Source organism: Capra hircus, chromosome 29, assembly GCF_001704415.2.
Source record: "Capra hircus breed San Clemente chromosome 29, ASM170441v1, whole genome shotgun sequence".
In the NCBI taxonomy this organism is placed as follows: Eukaryota; Metazoa; Chordata; class Mammalia; order Artiodactyla; family Bovidae; genus Capra; species Capra hircus.
The window spans coordinates 1221960-1244877 of NC_030836.1; the positions used below are offsets into that span (position 1 = coordinate 1221960).

General features: G+C 39.4%; 1 protein-coding gene across 1 annotated transcript in view; it reads left to right on the forward strand.

Annotated features, from left to right (window-relative positions):
• The window catches only part of SLC36A4 (solute carrier family 36 member 4), a 41159-nt gene that overhangs the window by 12682 nt on the left and 5559 nt on the right, over window positions 1-22918 (forward strand). Inside the window, exons 7-10 of the mRNA XM_018043423.1 lie at window positions 4244-4471; window positions 7249-7347; window positions 11627-11796; window positions 18183-18352. Coding sequence (XP_017898912.1) covers window positions 4244-4471; window positions 7249-7347; window positions 11627-11796; window positions 18183-18352 — 667 coding nt within the window. The remainder of the gene's footprint in view (window positions 1-4243; window positions 4472-7248; window positions 7348-11626; window positions 11797-18182; window positions 18353-22918) is intronic.

Genomic DNA, 22918 nt, shown 5'->3' on the forward strand with positions numbered 1-22918 from the left:
TCCATAGACTGTATAGTCCTTGGGGTTGCAAAGAGACATGACTGAGCTACTTTCACTCTCACTTTCAAGTATATATTTGACTCACTTTTCTAAGTGTAAGATAACTTCATTTTATATTTAGACCAAGATTTGGCAACCATTTTTTGTAAAGGGCTAGATAGTAAGTATTTTCAGTTTTGCAGGCCATATGATCTCTATCTCAACTCAGCTGTAGACAGTAATACGTTATATATGGCTATATTCCTGTACAATTTTTTTTTGCAAAAATAGATGATAGGTTTTGGTCTGGGGGCGATAGTTTGATAAAGCCCTCCTCTTAGATTTTTAATGGTGGAAAGGGTCACTGAGTCATTCTTTTATAAATAAGAGAGTTGATGCTTTTATCAGCATTATTGATCATTGATGATGCTTTTGATTTTACAAGTATTTAATTCTTCAAGTCATATAGTTTTAGGATTACTGACTCAGTTAAGAGGCTATTTAATGTCAATATAAGGTAACCCATTTTGGCAGTCATTTACACAGAATATAATGGAAATAGTGCCTTTCTGGGATTGTGCACCCTGGTAGTAGTGAATGTTTTCTATCATCCCCTAAGAGAGCTACCAACAAGCTTGACCTAAAGTTATAGATAATGCTCATAATGCTTTATGATCCTATATTTATAAACTGTGATACATATCCTTTAATTTTTGCAACTGCACTGTAATATAAGTATTATGCTTATTTTATGAATGAGGATACAGAGTCTCACAGAGCATGAGCAATGTGCCCCGGGTCATGTGAGTTAGGCAGCAACCTAAATGCCTCATACAGCTGCCGCACTACTGTTCTTCCTCGGGCAGGGCATTGTCTGGCTTTAGTTGTGAGTATGTGTATGACTGACTATATAAGTAAATAAAATAAATATCTGTAAGCTCAGGATTGGTCACTTTCTCCAATGAAATGTTATCAGTTGCCTCCAAAGTTGAATGGAAGAATTTAACTCATTTGTACATATCATAAGACCAGGTAGAAAAAGTGACTCTCTGGAAGGTAAGGAGAAGCTTGCAGTTGATAGAAAGATGAAAGTTCTTTTGCAGCCCAAAGAGCAGTATGGAAAAAGACATCGAGGCAGATGTGAGAAAAGTTGAAAGCAATGCTAAGCACCTCACCTTAGAGAGCAGACTGAATCAGCAGTCTGATCACTGAAACAGCCTCATCAGAGATTGCCCCTCTCTGCAGCAGCGTCCTCACATTTGAGAGCAGTCTCCAATAAAAGATACACAGGTTGATTAAACTGTACTAATTGCTACTACTTTTACAGTTTAAACCCGTAAGGTTATTACCACCTTGATCTGCCTAAAACTGAAGGTTCAGTGTTACATCGAACCAGAGAGTTAAGAGTTTAGTTCCCATATGGAGCTGTGCGTCTCTTGCTCTGTAGCTGCTGCACGGCTGTTCTTGGTCCCGTTAAGCCACTGTGGCCAGTTGGCAGGGGTGAGGTACTGTGGCGCTTCCAGTGATGCTGGTCCATCATGGTTATAGTAGCTTCTTGCTGATCTTACGTTAAAATGCTCAAGAAAAGGTCAGATAGACAAAGTAGTGTATGTGGGCATGAAGAATAGGGAAGGGCTGATACATTCAGAGAAAACAAAATGTTGTGATACCAAAGCCCATGGACTTCAGAGTCAGAAGATCTGAATTCAGGTGCATGCTCTCAGTTTTTTTGGGTAAGACCCCCTTATTCCTGGTCAAACCTCGATTTCCTCATTTGTAAAATAGGAACAATAGCAAAACCTCCCCATGTTCCTCATAGCCTTATTGTGAGGCTCAGCTGATGAAAGGTTTGTGAAAGCCTTTATACAATGCATTATGCATTTTATATGCAGTATGCAAATGTAGCATATTATAGCTCTAATTCTGCATTATAGCTTTGCTGAAGAACATCATCTGCCTTTGGAATTTTAACCATTAAATCACTGAATTGAAAAGTTAATAAACTGTAGAATTTAGTAAATTTGAGCTCTACTGGAAGCAACTGAATTTAGTAATTTTATCTTATAATATTTATTTCAGTGTTTTGCATTTTGGTAAACATGTGAGAGCGTAGGAAGTCCTATTAGATAGCCAATCTCTGTCTCTAGAGGGCACCGAAGGACTCAAATGTTTACCTGAATCTTGCTCTGGGTATGTATCAATATTTTTATTTTACTTTATTTTTCAATCTTGAGAATTTCTTATAATCGTCTTTCTGCCAAAGAATACTTAAATATTATGAGAGGTTTGTGATAGAATTGATGTGAAATTCCCAAGCACCTAATGACTCAAACAACTCTTTTATATGACTACTTTTCTCTTGCCAGGAATCCTTGATAGAGCTTAACTTTATCATTACCTCATCTTGATTATGGGAGGTACTTCTTTGAATACCTGTACTTCAGAAGTATTTGGCTGTAAATAATTTGATGACAGAGAAAATCGGGTCAGCAAATAAAATATCTTCTTAAAAGCCAAGTGATGTAAACAATCAATTTGGCTTCCATTTCAAGTTATAGAAGATAAAATAAGAAGTTTTAATGGCCAATTATAAGATAAATGAGAGCTGTGCATTTCTTAAATGGTACATGGCATAACCTGAGAGTCTGCTAGTCCAGTATGAGTTATAAGTTGCCAAATAACTTAAAACTGGTAGGTATAGTCCCTGCAATTTAAGATGATAATTACATTTGTAGTGACACTAAACATTACTTATTGTGGGTAAGGGTGAAATTAACCCCTTGAATTATTAATCATGTCAGATTTTTGTTCTGTACTTCTGACTTGTTGGCCTCCTAGTCCTGTATTTCGGGGGAGAGAGATGTCACGGAGGGGACCAGGGGCTCCTTGGGCAGGCCCCTCCTTAAGGCTTGCAGCATTTTGATCAGGTGAACGTGTACCTGTCACACACTAGATTCTTGGTCTCAGACCTGGGCTTGAATCCTCGAACCACCACTTACTGACTTGATAGTATATAGATTTTTCTTTTTTACTTTCCCTAAACCTCAGTTTCCTCAACTATAAAATGGAAATTAATATTACCACACACCTCAGAGCGTTGTTTTGAGGATTAAATGAGATGTTGCATATCATGTATTTAGTTCAGTACTTGACACAGTATATGTAAATCATGATGTTCTCTATATTTCTCCTTCATGGGTATACGTTGGTGGAAGCTTTTTCCTCCCCTCTTCCTTATTCTCCTGGTAATCCCATATAGGTTCATGAAGGGTTCCTGGAGAGTAAAGTTCAGTACCTGACACATACAAAATACTCAGAAAATACTTGCTGTTACTACTATAAGTTTTGGTTCTTAATTTATATATCCAGAGACGTGATAATGTCATTATGTTCAAAGGAGGGTACAGTGTTTGGGGCAAATAGATTTTCACTGATATTGTTATTTTAGTATGATCTGCCTCTTCTGTGAGTTTTAAAGATTATTTTTAAAGTCCTCTATAATTTCATTTCTATTTTTGTAAGTTGGACCATTTGATTAATTGAATGAGGGATAATTTTTAATATATGGAGCCTATAAATTATGGAATCTCATTTGGAAGCTAAACATTGGTTTATAGAAATAGCTGAATAAATTTTGAGGTAGAGTTGATTTATCTTATAGAAGCTTTTTGCTCTGACAAAAATGTATTGTCTAGCACACAGTAGATAACTGATTTTTAATAAATATTTATTGACAGTGATACTAATTCATCAACAGTTGCTTTATAGAATACCTTTAAAATTGGGCTCTGATTTCTGAGTTTCATTTTGATTACTGTACATTTCTAAAAGGCACTTGGAGATTGTTTGCTGCTTCGAAAAAACTGTGTTAATAGACTACCCAATGGCCATTCTAGACAAGCATACTTCTACTTTTGATTATCTCAGAAGCAGATTGAGCCTTTGCAGGCATCACGAGCATTACAGTCACAAAGCTTCAAAACGGATTAGCAAATCTGTCCTCATAAGTTTCTAGTGAACCTTGTTTTCACAGTATGATAAAGTTATTTTGCAAAGAAAACTATTTTAATTATCCTTAAATTATATATATATTTATTTATTTCTAGGTTGCTAGATTGTCTTAAAACTATGTATTTTATTTATTGCAAAGGAATTTATTATAGAGTGTATATAGATCATAGTTTTCTTTATATTTCTCCATGCTTATAAGTTAATGGAAGTTTTTGTCTTCTCTCTTCCTTATTCTCCTGGTAATCCTGTATAGGTGCATGAAGGGTTCCTGGAGAGGAAAGTGTCTGTTTTGAATAGTACCAATTCATCAAGTCCATGTGAGAGGAGAAGTATTGACCTCAGAATATATATGCTTTGCTTTCTTCCGTTTTTAATTCTTTTGGTCTTCATTCGTGAGCTCAAGAATCTGTTTGTGCTTTCATTCCTTGCCAACATATCCATGGCTATCAGTCTTGTGATAATTTATCAGTACGTTGTTAGGGTAAGTATAACATGTTTTTAACTGTGTTGTATGTTTTTTAACAAGTAAACATTTTTTTTTTACTTTAGAGGTAAAAGTGATGATAAGTAAAGACCCTACTTCCTGTGTGTCACCTAGGACACAGAATCAGGCTTTCTTTAGGGGGATACTGCTTAGCTGAAGAAGTGTATGGCACAGAGGATGAAAGCGTAGGCCTTGTAGTCAGATCTGGTTTTGAATCTTGGTCGGTAAGCTTCTGAGCTGTATGGCATGGCCTCAGAAGGCAGCAACGCCTGCCCTACTGGAGTTGTGAGGTGCAGGACCCTGCCTTAGCACACTGCCTAACACGGAATAAAGAACTCATCAGTGTTTTGCTTATTCCTTTAAGACTTGGACCAATCATAGGAGATGGGAGTCTAGCTGTGATGTAATGATTTTCTTTCACGCCTGAAGCTTTATTTGCCACCACTGCTTCAGCTCACTGACACTGCCCTGGGCTGCAATCTCTTTCTGCAGTAACCACAACGGAGTTCATCATCAGTAGTCTGGAGATACTTAACTCAGTTTCCTTAAAATAATCAGTTGAGGGGATCCAGGGGATCTGCAAATCCCTTAAAATGATTTATAAGATTTAGTGTTTCTTGCCTGGAAAATCCCCTGGAGGGAGGAGCCTGGTGGGCTGCAGTCCATGGGGTCGCAAGGAGTCGGACACAACTGAGCGACTTCACTTTCGCTTTTTACTTTCATGCATTGGGGAAGGAAATGGCAACCCACTCCAGTGTTCTTGCCTGGAGAATCCCAGGGACAGGGGAGCCTGGTGGGCTGCCGTCTCTGGGGTTGCACAGAGTCAGACACGACTGAAGCGACTTGGCAGCAGCAGCAGCAGCCGTGTTTCTGTATGTATATGTGCTTTTTCCACTGGGCAGCTGTATAGCTTTCATCTCTCACTGGGGCCAATGACTCAAAAAAGGTAAAGAATCCTTATTTTATTCTTTTCTGATGCAATTAGACTTTTTAGACATTGCTGCCAAAGTAGTTGTCCTAAAATCTCCATTAGCAGTCCATGATGAATTCTCTTATGATGAGTCTCTGTCTCTTTTTTGCCCTGTCTGAATTCCAAAGCCTGTGGACTCGTTGTTTTAGTACATGTGAGTGGAAGAGGAGAAGCAGGAAGACCTCATAAGATTTTCTAGAATTCCTGACCCCTTAGTTGGACATCTAGGAGTTAGTGGAGCAGAAATGTATGTTCCTTAGGTAGAGGGAAATTTGTGAGCCTTGAAGGACAGTTTAGTATTATCCAGCAATCCAAACGTTTTAATTTTCCATTTTGATCCTAACATGGTTTTAGTCATGTAGCACCATCATGTCACACAGTTCTACTTGTGCTTCACGTTTTCTCAGTTCAGTCGCTCAGTCGTGTCCGACTCTGTGACCCCATGGACCGCAGCATGCCAGGCTTCCCTGTCCATCACCACTTCCCGGAGCTTGCTCAAACTCATGTCCATCTAGTTGGTGATGCCATCCAACCATCTCATCCTCTGTCATCCCCTTCTCCTCCTGCCCTCAATCTTTCCCTGCTTCAGGGTCTTTTCCAATGAGTCAGTTCTTCGCATGAGGTAGCCAAAGTATTGGAGTTTCAGCCTCAACATCAATCCTTCCAATGAATATTCAGGACTGATTTCCTTTAGGATTGACTGGTTGGATCTCCTTGCAGTCCAAGGGACTCTCAAGAGTCTTCTCCAACACCACAGTGTTGGAAAAGCATCAGTTCTTTGGCGCTCAGATTTCTTTATGGTCCAACTCTCATATCTGCACATGACTACCAGAAAAACCGTAGCTTTGACTAGGTGGTGGACCTTTGTCAGCAAAGTAACATTTCTGATTTGTAATGTTCTGTTTAGGTTGGTCATAAGTTTCCTTTCAAGGAGCAAGCGTCTTTTAATTTCATGGCTGCAGTCACCATCTGCAGTGATTTTGGAGCCCAAGAAAATAAAGTCTTTCTAGACCTCTCTTATTTCCCCAGTTATCCCTGTGCTCTCACACTTCAGTGTCTTTGCTCATGCTTTCCATCGGCCTCGAATTCCACTTCCAGTCTGGTGAGGCAGAGAACACAGGGTGGTGAGGAGACTTGGGGTAGCTGGAGGAAGTAGCCACTTTGGACCTAGACATCTTGAACAAGATGTGCAGATTGTAAGTTTCCAGATAGTGAGGGTTGGAACAAGGCTGTATGAGTCAGCACCAAGTCATCGAAGCCAGAGGCAAGGCTTCTGCACAAATAATAAGGGTGATGGCAATCGTCAGGCCGAAGAGTGAAACACTGAAGCCTGGAGCTAGGGAGCCACGCAGGGTGATAAGGCAGAGAGCCAGAGTTGAGCAGTCTCGGAAACCAAAAGAGCAATGAAAGGAAAGAGGGGACGAGTTCCACTGGATACTGTCAGCAGTGGTTGGCAGCTGGTTGTACAGTTCTCAGCTGAGATGATGAAGATGCTTGCACGTTTCCAGCGGTGGCAGGAGCCATGCCCAGTGAGAACAGCCTGGGCCTTACAGGTGGAAGCAGGTAATCAGGAGCGTTCAGCTCAGCTGGAACGTGTGGGCTCGAGGCAGACAGTTGCTTCTGGCAGTAAAATCCTAACAGCTTGGCTACCTTTAACATAGGATGCTTAAACTTTTTATTGAAAGAATTATTCACATTTACAATGTACATTTGCTAGTGTGAAGCTCATAAGTATATGATTTCACTCTTCTGCTTTAAATTGTTTCAAACAAGTAAGTAACTTATTTTTTCTTTCTTTCTCCAGAATATGCCAGATCTCCACAACCTTCCAATAGTGGCTGGTTGGAAAAAATACCCCCTCTTTTTTGGTACTGCTGTATTTGCTTTTGAAGGCATAGGAGTGGTAAGGATTTAGTCTTTATTATTATTTTTTAAAATCTTAAGTCAACACAGAGACCTACTTACATTTAAAAATACATGGTTTTCTTTCCTGTTTCTGGTTTTTTTTTTGTTGTTGTTATTTCTATTTTTTTATTCCTAGAAAATGATTTGCATTTTGATATGATAATCTTGAATTACAGTTTAGCTCCTCTACTAATCAGGATTTCATCATGTTTTATCTTGGATAATTTTCTTAATAAGTAAAATGAGAGCATTAGAATAGATTATTTTTAATATTTTGTTGTGAAAATTTTCAAACCTATATAGTGTGATGAACTCCTCTGTAAGCATCACCAAGCTTCAAAACCCATTAACTCATGGTTAATTTTGTCTGATCTATATTCACTCTACTCTGTTAAGTCTGGGTTATATTTAGACAGATCCCAAACATTATATCTTATAGACTAGATTATTAGAAATGAATTGAAATTGTTATAAAGTTTACTATTACATAAGAAGAGTCAAACATAAGTTCTTTTTAGATTTGAGCATATTTGTTTTGTGAAATGATGTTATCATGAAGCTAATACCAAGAGATACAAACATCATGGGGACTCTGAGATCCTGCATATTTCCATTCAAGATGTTTCCAGTTTGGGGACATCCTTGTGGCCTAGTGGTTAAGACGCCGAACTTCCAGTTCAGGGGGCGCAGATTCGGCCCTGGTTGGGGAGATAAGATGCCAAAGGCATGCGGTGTGGCCAGAAACTGAGAAAGGTGCTTCCCTCTCACTGAAAGCCTAGAATGTATGGATTTGGGCAAAAGAGGATATTGCTGTTTGTGTGCTTACTCAGTCTATCATGTCCAGCTCTTTGTGACCCCATGGACTGTAAGCTGCTGCGCTCCTCTGTCCATGGAAGTTTTCGGGCAAGAATACTGGACTGGGTTGCCATTTCCTACTTAAGGCGACCTTCTCAACCCAGAGATCAAACCTGCATCTCTTGTGTTTGCTGTGTTGGCAGATGGATTCTTTGATGCTACTCCACCTGGGAAGCCCCCATACTACATTTGATCTTGGTCAAAAGATCATGTCTTTTTGTCTTTTCATACTGTTCATGGGGTTCTCAGGGCAAGAACACTGAAGTGGTTTGCCATCCCCTTCTCCCTGGACCGCCTGGTGGCTCAGATGGTAAAGCATCTGCCTGCAATGCAGGAGACCTGGGTTCGATCCCTGGGTCAGGAAGATCCCCTGGAGAAGGAAAAGGCAACCCACTCCAGCATTCTTGCCTGGAAAATCCCATGGTTAGAGTAGCCTGGTAAGTTACAGTCCACGGGGTCACAAAGAGTCGGACACGACTAAGAGACTTCACTTCACTTCTCCCTGGACCACTGGGTCCTTCTCCAGTGACCCAGACCCTGATGCTGGGAAAGGTTGAGGGCAGAAGGGAGCAACAGAGGACGAGATGGTTGGATGGCATCACTGACTCAATGGATGTGAGTTTGAGCAAACTCAGGGAGATAGTGAAGGATGGAGAAGCCTGGCATGCTACAGTCCATGGGGTTGCAAAGAGTCAGACACGACTTAGCGACTGAACAGTGAAAGGCCATAGCTTGTGTTTCATAGACTGATGTTTGGTGTGGGAGCAGAACCGCTGATAAACATCTGTTTGCATGAACCACAGACAAAATAGAACTGGGACAGTTTTACGCGATTTTAGCTGGGTTTCTGCTCTCTCTGAATTCTCCTTTACAGAATTCTTACTAATTCTTGGAAGCTCCATTTATCCCTGTTAGAGACATAATTGTAGATTTTCATTTCTGCTTTAACTAGTAAGCCATAGTTAAGCTATTCCAGTTAACTGTTGTTCCTCTGACATCTCAGATTCAACAACTCTGAAGTCTGACACATACTTTTGCTTTTTTATATAAAATCGGTTTCACTTCTTCATTTCTGTATTTCTTTTAGTTTTACTTTTGGTTGCTCAGACTTGAAACACTGGAGTATTTCTTTTCACTGTGTCCCTGGTTTCCCCATTCCAGTCAGCAATTAAGATGTGTTGAGTCTTCTTTTTGTCTTTCCCCAAATCAGCTCTGTAAGTGAGGTTATGTGTGGAACAGGCGGCGCTGCTTCACGCGGATGGAGCCTCTGTAGTGCCCGTTTCCTTCCTGAACTGGCGCCACCCCTGACTTGAGCTTCCTCTTTCAGTCTGGGTTTTCTCTGAGCATACGACTGGCGCACTCTTCTGTTTTCTGTTAATCACTCACAGTTTTCATATGGACTGATCTAACTCACCCGAAGAGCGGAAATAACATTAGTTATTATGTCATGAGGTTATTGTGAGATCCTACATGCAAAGCTTTTAGAAAAATACCTGGCACACTGTAAGCACTTAGTAAATACTCATTATTAGTGTAAATTTGTATGCCCAAAACCTCCAAAAATTTGCCTACAAATTAAACTTTTAAATTAGCCCTTCCCCCCCCCCCACCCCCACCCCCGATAGTGTAAATACTTATTCATCTCACTGGGGCTTCCCTGGTGGCTCAGATGGTAAGGAATCCACCTGCAATGTGGGAGATCTGGGTTTGATTCCTGGGTTGGGAAGATCCCCTGGAGAAGGGAAAGGCTGTCCACTCCAGTATTCTGGCCTGAAGTATTCAATGGACAGAGGAGTCCACAGGGTCGCAAAGAATCAGGCACCACTGAGCGACTTTCACACTTCACACATTCATCTCATTGACAGACAACAGATACAGATGGATAGATAGAGAAACAGTTGTAGACGTGTGTACTTGGGTCAGTATGCGTGCATGTACCTACTAACTCTGTCTGCTGAGAGAGCGGAAAGCAGTGGCACCCAGGAGCACTGAGCCCGCTTAGTGCCCAGATTGTGATTCTCCAGCAAAGGAAAAAAAGTTCTTCAGAGAAATGGCTGATTACAGGACGGAAGCAAGGAAATTCAAGGTATATCTGGAGCATATTGTAGTGCCAGAGAGAATGTGTGTGTGTGTGTTAGTTGCCCAGTTGTGTCTGACTCTGAAACCCCATGGACTTTAGCCTGCCAGGTTCCTGTCCATGGAGTTTTCCAGGCAAGAATATTGAAGTAGGTTGCCATTTCCTTCTCCAGGGGACCTTTCTGAGCCGGGGATTGAACCCTCATCTCTTACATGCCCTGCATTGGCAGGCAGATTCTTTATCCACTAGTGCCAGCTGGGAAGCCCTGCCAAAAAGTACGGAAGTGCTCAAAACCAGAAGAACAGATGCACATCAAAAGGACAAAGGACCTCACCTGATAGAGTTCATGATGACCGAAGCCGGAATGAGAGTAGAACGAAATGAGCAGTAGTAAACTGTAAAACAAACACATATGAATCCCTGTGAATGCAAATACGTGATTGAATAAGTAGGCACATAGGGCAGATATCCAAATAGCTTATGTAGATACTGTCCTCAAGGAGTTGTAACTTAATCCCCCCAGTCCCCGGAGTGTGGGCTGCCTGTAGTGTTTTACTTCCAATGAATAGAGTATGAGGAGGAGGAAGGAAAGAACTTTATAAGCAGAACTTTACTGGCAAACACTGCCTTAACCAGGGAATCAAAATGAACTTCAGCAGCGATAAATCGTGTTGACAGCATGTATGATAGGAAGGGCATCGCACCTCCATGGTGTACTTTCCTGAAAGCTATAATCCCAGTCTAGCCATGAGGAGGACATCAGACGGTTAATAGAGGGGCAGTGTGCCAGCTACATAACCGTGCTCCTCCAAACTGTCAAGGTAATCAACAATAAGGAGGGTCGACAAACGGCCCCAGACCAGAGGGAACTAAGGGCACATGATGGCCAAATGCAGGTGCTGTCCTGCAGGACCCTGGAGCAGAAGAAGGACGTCTGTGGGAAAACTGGTGAAATCCAAATACATTGTGGAGTTTAATTGTAATGTCCCAATACTGGTTCTTAGTTGTAACACATGTTCTTTGGTTGTGGAAAATGTTAATCAAAGGAGAAATTGGTCAGGAGTGTATGGGAGTCTTCTGTTGATCTCTGCATTTTTTCTGTGAATCGAAAATTATTCCGAAGTAGAAAGTTTATTTTTTAAAAAACCTGACAGTTTTGTGTATTAAGAGCTGATTTAAAATCTTTTTATTTTAGGAATTTAAAAAAATCTGTAGTCTGAAAAAATATGTAATATTTAGAAAAATACATAAGCCATTATGCATTGCATATATTATAGAAAGATTAATTTGGGCACGTATCAGGAGGATGCTATATTGTTTTCATTTACTTGCATTCTCTTCTTAGGTCCTTCCACTGGAAAATCAAATGAAAGAATCAAAACGCTTCCCCCAGGCATTGAATATTGGCATGGGGATTGTCACAGCACTGTATGTATCATTAGCTACTTTAGGATATATGTGTTTCCACGATGATATCAAAGGCAGCATAACTTTAAATCTTCCCCAAGACGTGTGGTAGGTAGACAAGAGTTTGTTAACTTAATTTGTATATTTTATAATTTACTAGTGTTTTATGATAAAGGTGTATTTTTAGTTTTATGATTTAAACATTTAAAATCTTTACTGTGGTTTCTTTATTTGTGTAATCTAAATTTTTTCATAATCATCAGAGGAGATCATCTGATTTTACAGATTTTTGTGGCATATTTTTAAAAGATTAAAATTACAGGTTGTTCCAAATTTGGATAACAGGTGAAACGTGAACTCTTTTAATATGGACTCACTTTAATAAAAAATTTAATACTTATTCTTGCTGCCAAAAATCTAACATTTTGGGTTTCTGATAAAATCATGTAACCCATCACTTACGGCCCTCAAGGTTTCAGTGGTCAGCTTTAACACTGTATGTGCCTCAGTCCTTTCTGGACACAGGACACATTATACAGTTGACCCTTGAACAACAGGGGTTGAACTGCATGGGTCCACTTATATGGATTTTTTTTCAATTAACATGTTAGAAAAATTTTTGAGATTCATGACAATTTGAAAAAACTCACAAACTACATAGCCTAGAAATATAAAAAAGATATGTCATGAATCTATAAAATATATGTAGCTGTACCTGTAACATACAAGATATGAGTTAATTGACTGTCAGTAAGGCTTCTAGTCGTGGTAGGCTATTAGTAGCTAAGTTTGGGGGGAATCAGAAGTTATATGCAGGGTCAGACCCCAACCCCTGCATTGATCCAGGGTCAGCTGTAAATAGTGCAGTGCATCTTAATATTCTCTTTAATATTAGAATCATATTCCGCTAAATGAAGCAATATATAGAGTCTTTATCTTCTTCCAGAAATTGATCTTTGGAGATTTAATAAAGATATTGGCAGTGATTATGATGTAGACTTACTCCCTTATTTATGAAATGGAAAGTAACTCCTTAGTTTTGATAAATGCAAAGAATAAATGCCGACCTAATATCGTGCTGCTCCTTTAGCTGTTTGGATGGAAGTCTGTGAAACCTTAAATTTAAATATTTTGACTGGCTTCCTGATGAGAGTTTGGTTGCTATTCAGTAGACATTTGAATCCTGGGTCCTCATTAAAGTCCAAAACGTTGTTAGAACAAGTGTGTGTAGGGAACCATTATGATAGGGAGAAAGTACCTAGAGTAGTTTCCAGGTTGCACAAGTCTCACATATGCAGTGTGTTTATCTTTTTTTTTAAATTACAGTTTTACTTTAGCTATGATATATTTAGGAAGGCATTCCAGGATGGAACCGTTTCAGTGCTATACATTTGTTTCAAGCTGGAGACATGACTACAAACAAGACATGTGGTTGTTTGGCATTTATTTCATTAACCTATTTTATAGTTGATAATATAATTTTGTTTCCTTCAAAAGTGCTCCTTTTTTTCTTTTTTGTAATAGTTTAGTATGGAATATCGACAAACAGCTTAATATAAGAGGATCAAGGCTAAGAATTATGGTAGTTTAGTTTCTCTTCAAAGATAGTACAGCGTCTAGAAAACAAAATGATACATTTCTCCACTTGAAGTAAAGTTTAGACTAAATCCTAAAAGCAAATTCATAAGTAAATTTGACAAGTACTATAAGATGTAGGTGGGGAAACGATCTCAGAATTCTCCCCTACCCTTATTCATGAACGTATCTGAAGAAAGTCTTAAGGGGGAAGATACCAAGGTGGGAGTGCCTGCGTGTCAGGTTGAGATGCTCCTCTCCCCAGGGAGCTAGGAACCTGGCGAAGTAGCAGTGGGCACGGAGGTGGAGGGCGTGCTTTTGGTTTTCACAGCTAAACCTCAAGGGGGTGGTGCTGTCCCTGCAGAAGCTCTAATGAATCCTTCCCTTTTTCTGCATCCACTCCCCACCTTTGCCTTGTTCCCTAATTGCCATGGCTCCCCAGTTAGAAAGGAACTCATTATAAGCCTTAATTAAAACCAGACTATCAAATAAAACAACTCTCCACTTTCAGGTTGTGACTATTTTTTTTAGTTGACCAGATCATAGTTTCTATTCAGGAAAGCCTGGTTAGACACCTGCTTTTTATTTAGGAGAGGGGAGCCTTGTATCCTTAGAAACAAAAATCTGTACAAAACAGGAAAGCAAGTCAAGATACTCCCCTTGAGAGAACTGCTGTTGAGTAACACCTTCTTGTGGAGACATGCCTCTTCTGGCCTACAGTCTATTTCTTTATGGTTGCAACTGTGCGTGCGTGCTCAGTTGCTTCAGTCATGTCTGACTCTTAGCGACCCTATGGGCTGTAGCCCAGCAGGCTTCTCTGTCCATGGGAAGAATAGTGGAGTGTGTTGTCATACCCTTGTCCAGGGGATCTTCCCAACCTCGTGATCAACCCCCTCCCCCACCCCCCGTCTCTCACATCTCCTGCATTGGGAAGTGAGTTCTTTGCGACTAGGACAGTTAAAATACTAGCCATGGGGGAGGGATACTGGAGAGAAGGCGGTTGTCTTTCATAATGATAATCTTCCAAAATGAGAAGTTTGGACTAGGATAATCATGGGGTTATCGCAGAGATTCCTATCTTGAATTGCTGTGTATGAGTCCCTTCTTCCCTCCCCTTCCTATGCTTCAGGCAATAGGCTGAGCAGTTTAGGCAATGTGTAATGTACTCTTTATTGGCTGGGTATTGATCTTGGAGAGGCAGCAGTGAGAGGTGATGTGAAGCGAGATCTTAGTTTCCTGCCCAGAAATTGAACCTGGGTAGCCTGGATGAAACTAGCCACTAGATCAGCAAGGCTTAGAGGCTTAGAAGCTCTTGCCCCCATTGAAGTGCATTTCTCAAGGAGGCAAAAACTGTGAAAAGAGATACAAAGTTTGTTATTAGACACACGCAATCACGAGTGCGAGGGCCCAATGGAGAAAGTCTGTGTAGCTGAGAAAGACGTAAGGGGGAGATGCACACCCGGAGGGCAGGGCTGGGGTGTCCCCCTTAGCGACGAAGAGCACTGCAAAGAGGCAGTTAAGGCACTCACATAGGGCAGCTCTTCTGGGCCTTTGTTTACTTTGGGCCAATTATCGGGTTTCTTTTTCCACACCTGACTTACCCTAGGACCCTCCCCCATGGGCATGTGCAACACCATGGACTGTAGCCCGCCAATCCTGGGCTGGAATCCATTTTCCAGTGGATGCCAGGCAGCCTTGGCATCACATACTATGGGGGCGTGCCCCCTCCTTTGACCCCAAGGAGCTTTTGTGCACATGTTCAGTGTCTCCCTTGCCCCAAGGATGGGAAATACATGACCTCTTGATCCTTTACTCAAACAGGGTTTAGCCCCTCTCTGTTTCTGCTGTGACTGTTACCTTAAGGTGTGCACAGAAGATATAGCCTGGCTATTTTCCCTGTTTCTGTTGTTATTTCTATTTCAAAGTGCAAAGAGGAGGCTGGTTGTAAATACATAATCTGGAGCCCCCCTATCTCCTGTCTCAGGAAATGCAAACAGGAGGCTAGCTGTGGAGTGTCCAGCCTGAAGCCCATTTTTTTTTTTTGGTCCCAAGAAATGTAAGCAGGAGCCCACCTAATCCCTGCCTTAGATGTGAAAGCCAGTGACTGAAACTGTCACAGGGGCCTAGGGAGCCCAGCTACCAGCCATGAGAAGCTGTGAAAGGCTTTTGATGCCACGTTGACTTAAAAGTCTCAGAGTCCATGTGGGGTATTCCTACAATAAAAGGTTGAGTTAGAGAGCAGCCCCAGAATAAAGCAAGTATGGATTAGAGAGACTCTATGTTATTAATCACTTATCACCTTCAATCTTATGAGGCATCATCTTTTGAAGCTAGTTATGAGTGATATTGTTCAATGTAGTGCATTTAGCTTTTGAAGTAAAGGGTATATTTTAAAGATTATAATAAAGTAAATTGGGCCTCCCCGAGGGCTCAGGGGTTAAAGGACCTCCTGCAATGCAGAAGACACAGGAGACACGGGTTCGATCCTTGGGTCGGGAAGATCCCTTGGAGGAGGAAAGAGCAACCGGCTCCAGTGTTCTTGGAGCCTGGCAGGCTGCAGTCCATGGAGCCTCACAGAGTCGGACACGACTGAGCGACTAAGCAATCAAGTAAATTCACAGTTCTGAGCTAGAACAGGAGCACCTTGAGGCAGAAACCCTCCACCTCTGGGCTTGTGATACCTCTCCATAATATAGCACGTTGCTCAGCACTTAGTAAATGTTCATTAAATAGTATTCTGGGTATGAAAGCATTTCCCTTGCAACTGCTAGTCTTAGTTGAATGATGTTTTGGCATTGTTTTTCCAGGATTTCCACTAGAGTAATCCAAACAGCAGACATTCTTCTCCTAAGAGACATCAAGGGTATATTCAGTTTTCAGATAAACAGACACTGAGAAGTGGTAAAGTGACTTCTTCCATCTCACGCATGGAATCCTTTTGAAGCACACATTGGATAGGAAAATTCAAACCGGAGAGAAGCATGTAAGAACAGGGAAGACGTGGGGTAGATATTTTAATTTATTTAGATAAGTGAACTGGGACTTCACATTCCCCACAAAACAGAAAAAAAATCTTAAGTCTGAGTTCCTGTTTGTAGCATACAGGAACTAGGAGGTTAAATATTCTGGGAAATATAGATGACAAATAGTGGCAGATAATCAAGCTGTCTTAATTGATCCTACCAGGAAATCTGGGAGTTGACCTCTGAGGAATTTGTTACCTAAGATGAAAATGTTTAGGCAAGAATGGAATCACCAAGAGGCACAGTAAATAAAGATGCAGAGAAATATAAGGGAACAGGATAAAGAAGATTTGCATATTCTGAACTATTTCTTCCATTCTCGCCCTCAGAAATTCTTAATGATATTCTTCCAATATTAAAGTTGCCTATATCTAGGAATCCTGGCTGAAATGACCTCTGCCTTTCCTTTCCTCTGCCTGTCTTCTTTTTTCATCACAGTAAATATTATTAAATTTCTGAAACGATTAGCATATATGGCCAACATTAGTACATATGGACAATTACCACAGATACATGCTTAAAACCAAAATGAGAACAAAGGTTGATAAACATGTAGGAAAGCTGAGTATAGAAAAATAGAGTGCTCTAAATTATAGATATGAAACATGGAAATTAGAGGGTTCTTGAAACAAAAATAAAAATGGAATAGTTGACTTTAAAATCCTGTAATGCTTCTCCTTAACACTGATTTCTGTATTACTCTCTGATGGATCCTTAACAAATATACCAGCTTCTAAAAAGATACTGACCATTTTATTTCCCATTTTTACTCTGGGTAACAGCAAATGATAGTAATTACATGTAGTTAATATTCCTGAGTGGTGTTAATAATAACCAGATTCTTAACCTATATAATTTGTTTTATACCAATAGAAAAGTTATTTTACCTATATATGTAATGATATATTTTTAGATATATTGTTAATCATATTTTTAAAACATGTAAGTTAAAAGATAATTAGAAAAAAGGACTGTAATAATAAACTGATAAGAATATTCAATTCTCCAAAATTATGTATCAAAGTATATGAAGTAGGAGTCTTTTGGTTATTTTGTACATTTCAACAGCTTGACCATTTATGTTTAAACTTTAAAACATCAAGGTGAGAAATATACCTTGAGGTCTTTTTAATAGTAAGTTTGTATTGTTCCTAGCCCTAAGGCCTTCCTTCTTTCCTTAATTTTGCTGTTGGTAGTATTTTCACATCTGTTTCTACTCAGCTTTCTTCCTTCCTCCTTCACTCCTAGGATGAATACATTATAGAAGGAGACTTAATCAAATTCCTTCTTGTTTGGCAGCTGTTTAGGAAAACTGTTTATAATCTTGACCTATTAGTGATAGCATGCAGTATTTGTCTTTTTCTACCTGGCTTTTTCACTTAGCATAAAGCCCGCCAGGTTCATGCATGTTGTCTTGTTTTTTGCTCATGCACGTTGTCTTAATATGAATCTAACTTTCTTTTTATTTTGGTTATTTTCGTTTTATTTCTTTTATTTTTATTATGACTTAGATAAACAGAGAATAGATTGGTGTTTGCCAGGGGCTGGTGGATGGGGGAAAAGAGGAGTTTGGTAAAACGATACAAGCTTTTGGTTAAAAGATGAAAAGGTCTGAGCATCTAATGTATAATGTGGAGACTGTGGTTGATATTACTGTATAGTATGATTGAAATGTTCTGAGAGTAGAATTGGTGTTCCCACCAAAACAGAAAAAAATAGGCAAATATGTGAGGTGATGGATGTGTTTGTTAATTAATTCTGTTTGTGGGAATTCTTTCACAATGTATATCAAACCATCATGTTGTAGACTTTAAATGTCTTATAATTTCATTGGTTAGTTAGATGTCGGTAAAGGTGGAAATAAAAGAATGACTAAATTCTGAAAATTTTTAACAGGTTATATCAATCAGTGAAAATTCTGTATTCCTTCGGCATCTTTGTGACATATTCAATTCAGTTCTATGTTCCAGCAGAGATAATTATCCCTGTGATCACATCCAGATTTCATGCTAAATGGAAGCATATATATGAATTTGCAATAAGGTCCTTCTTGGTTACTATTACTTGTAAGTATCACTGCATGCTTATAATGATTTTTATTGTTGAATTTCTTGTAATGAAGCTACTTAAAGTGTATTTTTTATATTTTTGAAATAATTATGTTCACCTAACTAGATATATTTTCGTTTAAAATTCTGTTATTCTACTGATAGAGAAGAAAATCATAAATCAGATCCTATCACACGTTAAACAAGTAACCAAATTATTATTTTCAAAATAATATTGCTCATGATTGAAATATAAGTATATTTAAATCAGATGCATAAGTGACTCTTTATATGGTTGATAACATTTTGCTTTGGCTTTCTAGTTTCCTGAGGTTTTTTTATATCTGCTAACTTTTGTATGTTTAACAGTTCAGCTCTCCATGACTACCTATACGAATGGGTTTTGTTCTGTTTTGGTCTTTAACAGCTTTAGTGGCTTATTTTACTTACTGTTTGAAGGAGTGTGTATAATCTCTTATTATAGTTTCATATTATAAAATGCCCCACAAGGTAGAATTAATCATGGAGACTCGTGGAGAGGGGCCTTCATTTTGCCATGGCACTGTCACAGTGAGGCGACGGTTCAGAACCCAGGCCTCCCACTTCCTTGCTGGGTCTTTAGTTAAGTTACAAACCGTCTTTGAGCCCTTCTTTCCTCAACTATGAAATGAAGATAAGACATTTAAAAAATATGAACAAAGTGGTTAGAAGTTGCTGTTAATACTATCATTGTTGTCACCACTTTTATTATAATTGCAAAGAGAAAGACGATTGCCACACCGACCTGTCTGAGGAGATTGCCTAGAATGATCCCAAGGACGAGATGACTGGTGATTGGGGGACAAGCAGCTTTGGAAATTCTAGAGAAGATTTGAGTAACTGTCTTGGCCCATTCGAGGTTACAGAATGGTGGAACTAGAAATTCTGGGCAACTCTAAATTTCATTGAGCACCTTGGGGTGGAGCTTATGCCTAGATTTAAAGAATTGGGTGTATTATATTTTGTTCAAGGAAACAGCAAAGCTGGGCAAAGTAGATAAAGTAGATAAGACATACTTTTCGAAGCAATTAATTAAATGAAATATGTCAACTAATAAGGGAAATCACATTGAGGAATGAAGTCAGTAAACCCATACTCCAATGATTAATGAAACACCCAGGAGGAAAAAATTATTTTAAAATGTTTTAGAATATTCTTTACACATTACTTTTATTGACAGTTTGACAGCTGTACTAAATAAAAAGACGTATTTCAGGCAAAGTCCTTTTATCAGGAGATGTAAGGCAGTTCTATTCTGAATGCATGTCTCCTTTTAAGGTTAGCTACTGAATTTTAATAACTTCACCCACTTCTGCACATTGGCTGCTGTTATGCTGAGCTCCCTGTCTGCTGCGGTCCGGACCAGACTGCACCTCTACCTCCAGGAGTTTATCTCCACAGCCAGGGCTTTTCCTCAAGGGCTGAGTAGAGAGCACCGAGAGTTGCAGCCTGTTCTTTGTTGCTGCTGTCTTTTAGTTAAAAATAGAGAAGCCTGTTTAACCATATGTGAGGGCTATATTTACAGCATGCATTGGGCACAGAGAACACAGACCATGTCATATGCCCTTCTACTTCATTGAGACACATCACTGGCCTCTGACCTTCATCTAAATCTTTGGCAGGTCCTTCCAAGTTAAAATCAGCTGATGTTCATGACAGACCTGTTTTGTATCCGTTATCCAAAGCACTTGAAAATGTCCTGGGGACGACTCTACTGACGGGTGTGTAGAGAGCTGGCGGGACCTTGTCCTGTCTGTAGAGCAGGCTGTACCGCACTAGCAGGGGAAGTGGAGGCCCAGTTGGGTTTGCGCATTTCAGGCCCCATAGTCCTTTCCAGGTGCTCGGTCCACGTCTGCAGGACAGATCTTGCAAAAGTATGGGGCTCATCAGCTTGGGTTGTATGTTATGGCTAGGTCTCCATTTAGTATTGAATCACCATTTCACAGCATCTTCTTCATGTAATCGAAAGCTTGAAAGGATGGGTCAGGCTCTTCCTGCATGTTCCCCATAGATCCTTACCTGCTAGGTAGGCATTACACAGGTAAGAGAGAAGAGTGACTAGCAACTGGCCAGAGGCCACCTTGGACTGCAATAAATGCCTTTTATTTTAAAGGCAAACCTGTAGAAAAAGCTGCTAAATTTTGATTTCAAACCAGTATTTCGATCCCCTGTTTGAACTGAACCTACAAAATATGTTAAATACTACTTATTTCTGTTATTGTCCAATTCATTGATCCTTTTACTGTTTCTAATTTGAAAAGTCCTTGGATTTGAGAGTATGCTTTCTTCTTTTAGTAAACTATGACTACATAAAGCATAAATCTTTCATAGTTTGTAGAATACTATGAAGACATACCAGAACCGTTTAACTTAGTTGTCACAGTAGCTGAAAATAAGTACCATTCTGTGCCCTGGTATTCTATCTTAGAGTCAGTAGGTATGTGGGGAGGATCATTCACTGTTTGTGCAACTTAAATTTGTGTGCTGCAACTAGAGAAAGCCTGCGTGCAGCAATGAAGACCCAGTGCAATTGAAACTAAAAATAAATAAGTTTTAAAAAAGATTTATGAGCTAGAGTGTTGTTGATGTTACAGTATCAAGCATTTTATTTTTTTCTCTGCTATATCTGCTTTTACCATTAAGTTGCAAGAAAATGGGCCTTTTTTGCCATTGCTTTTTTTTTCCATGTCAGAGACAACTTTATACCTTAAGGATACATTCTTTTCCTCTATAATACAATTTTTGGAAATACTGAATAAGATTAATTAGTACTTACTAGATATATTCATCCGAGAAGGCAATGGCACCCCACTCCAGTACTGTTGCCTGGAGGGTCCCATGGATGGAGGAGCCTGGTAGGATGCAGTCCATGGGGTCGCTGGGAGTCAGACACGACTGAGTGACTTCACTTTCACTTTTCACTTTCACGCATTGGAAAAGGAAATGGCAACCCACTCCAGTGTTCTTGCCTGGAGAATCCCAGGGGCAGTGGAGCCTGGTGGGCTGCCGTCTCTGGGGTTGCACAGAGTCGGACACGACTGAAGCGACTTAGCAGCAGCAGATATATTCATAATAACTGTCTGTAAATGACAAAGGGCAGCATATTTATAGTAATCCTGTAGTGAATATTTGTAATTTGTAATGAATAAACTATCCTTATCCAAGCTATCCTTGGACTTACTATTTTTGTGATTTTTGAGTTCTTCTATGTCACATTTGCCTAAAGTATATATATTTCACTTTCTTCTTTACTAACATTATTAAATAATATTTCAAGCCATTTTTACTAGCAAATATATATTGGTTATATAACATTTAAAGAATGACTATCTAATTGATAAATTTCATGATTTAAAAGTATTTGGTAAATGGAATTTTAGTCTGAATAAATAAATTCTAAAATACTATAGTGTTTCTCCAGATGCTTTTCCAAAAATACTTCACTTGATTTACTCATAACAACTTGGCCTATTGGAAAACATTAATAACAAAAAATAGACTCCAAAATGAAAGGCTCTTTAGATGACAAGGTGGTAGTAATGTTGGTCTGGTTGTCCTTTTAAATACTGCCATCTACTATAAGTATTTTTTCACAAAATGGATAAAAGCCATTGGGTTTTGAAATGTTCTGTTGTGATTGAGAGTCATGCTTTATACTTCCTTTGAGAGAAGTGTTAAAATGGTATAACACACATCCATTAAACAAGGATTCACTTTATTTCTAGTTTAGAGTTCCAACTTCACATTATTTTACTTAGGAGGATTTATTGTACTTCGGTCTTATAGAAGTGCAGCTATATTTATGATTTCAAAATAACTTTTTTAGGATTTTAGCTTTCATAATAATGTAAATAAAAAGTGGTAAGTAGTATTGTGTGGTTCTAAGAAATGTGATGGCTCCAAATTAATCCCACATCCTCCTGGAAAAACATCGAGAGCCACAAAGAGAATAAGGAAAGGGAGAAACCATAAACTAACAGTTAAGAAGTAAAGAAACCAGGAGACCAGAAACTCGAAACTTGATTGCAAAGAGCATGAGTTAAATTATACACACACACACACACACCACAGAAAGTTCAGTAAGAGACAAACATGCAGGGAAAAGAAAAGCAAAGGAGAGTAACCTTAGAAATAGAAGGATGACAAAGAATAGTGAGAAAACCGATAGCTTTTGAAGACAAGGAAAGGAACACTGACACATACATAATTAGAGGCCTCACAGCTGGAACTGTGGTTATGTAGTCATCTTTGGTGGCGGTAGTGATAGAGTTGTCACAGCTTGCATGCCAGCAAACTTAGCTACTATTTCTGGTGGCAACTCCAGCCCTTCACAAATCATTCAGTGATTTAAGGACAATTCAGATTTGGATCCCTGGGTCAGAAAATCCCCTGGAGAAGGAAATGGCAACCCACTCCAGTATTCTTGCCTGGAGAATCCCATGGACAGAGGAGCTTGGTGGGCTACAGTCCGTGGGTGGCAAAGAGTTGGACACGACTGAGCAACTTCACTTTCACTTTCAGAGAAAGAATATGTCTCGATTTTTG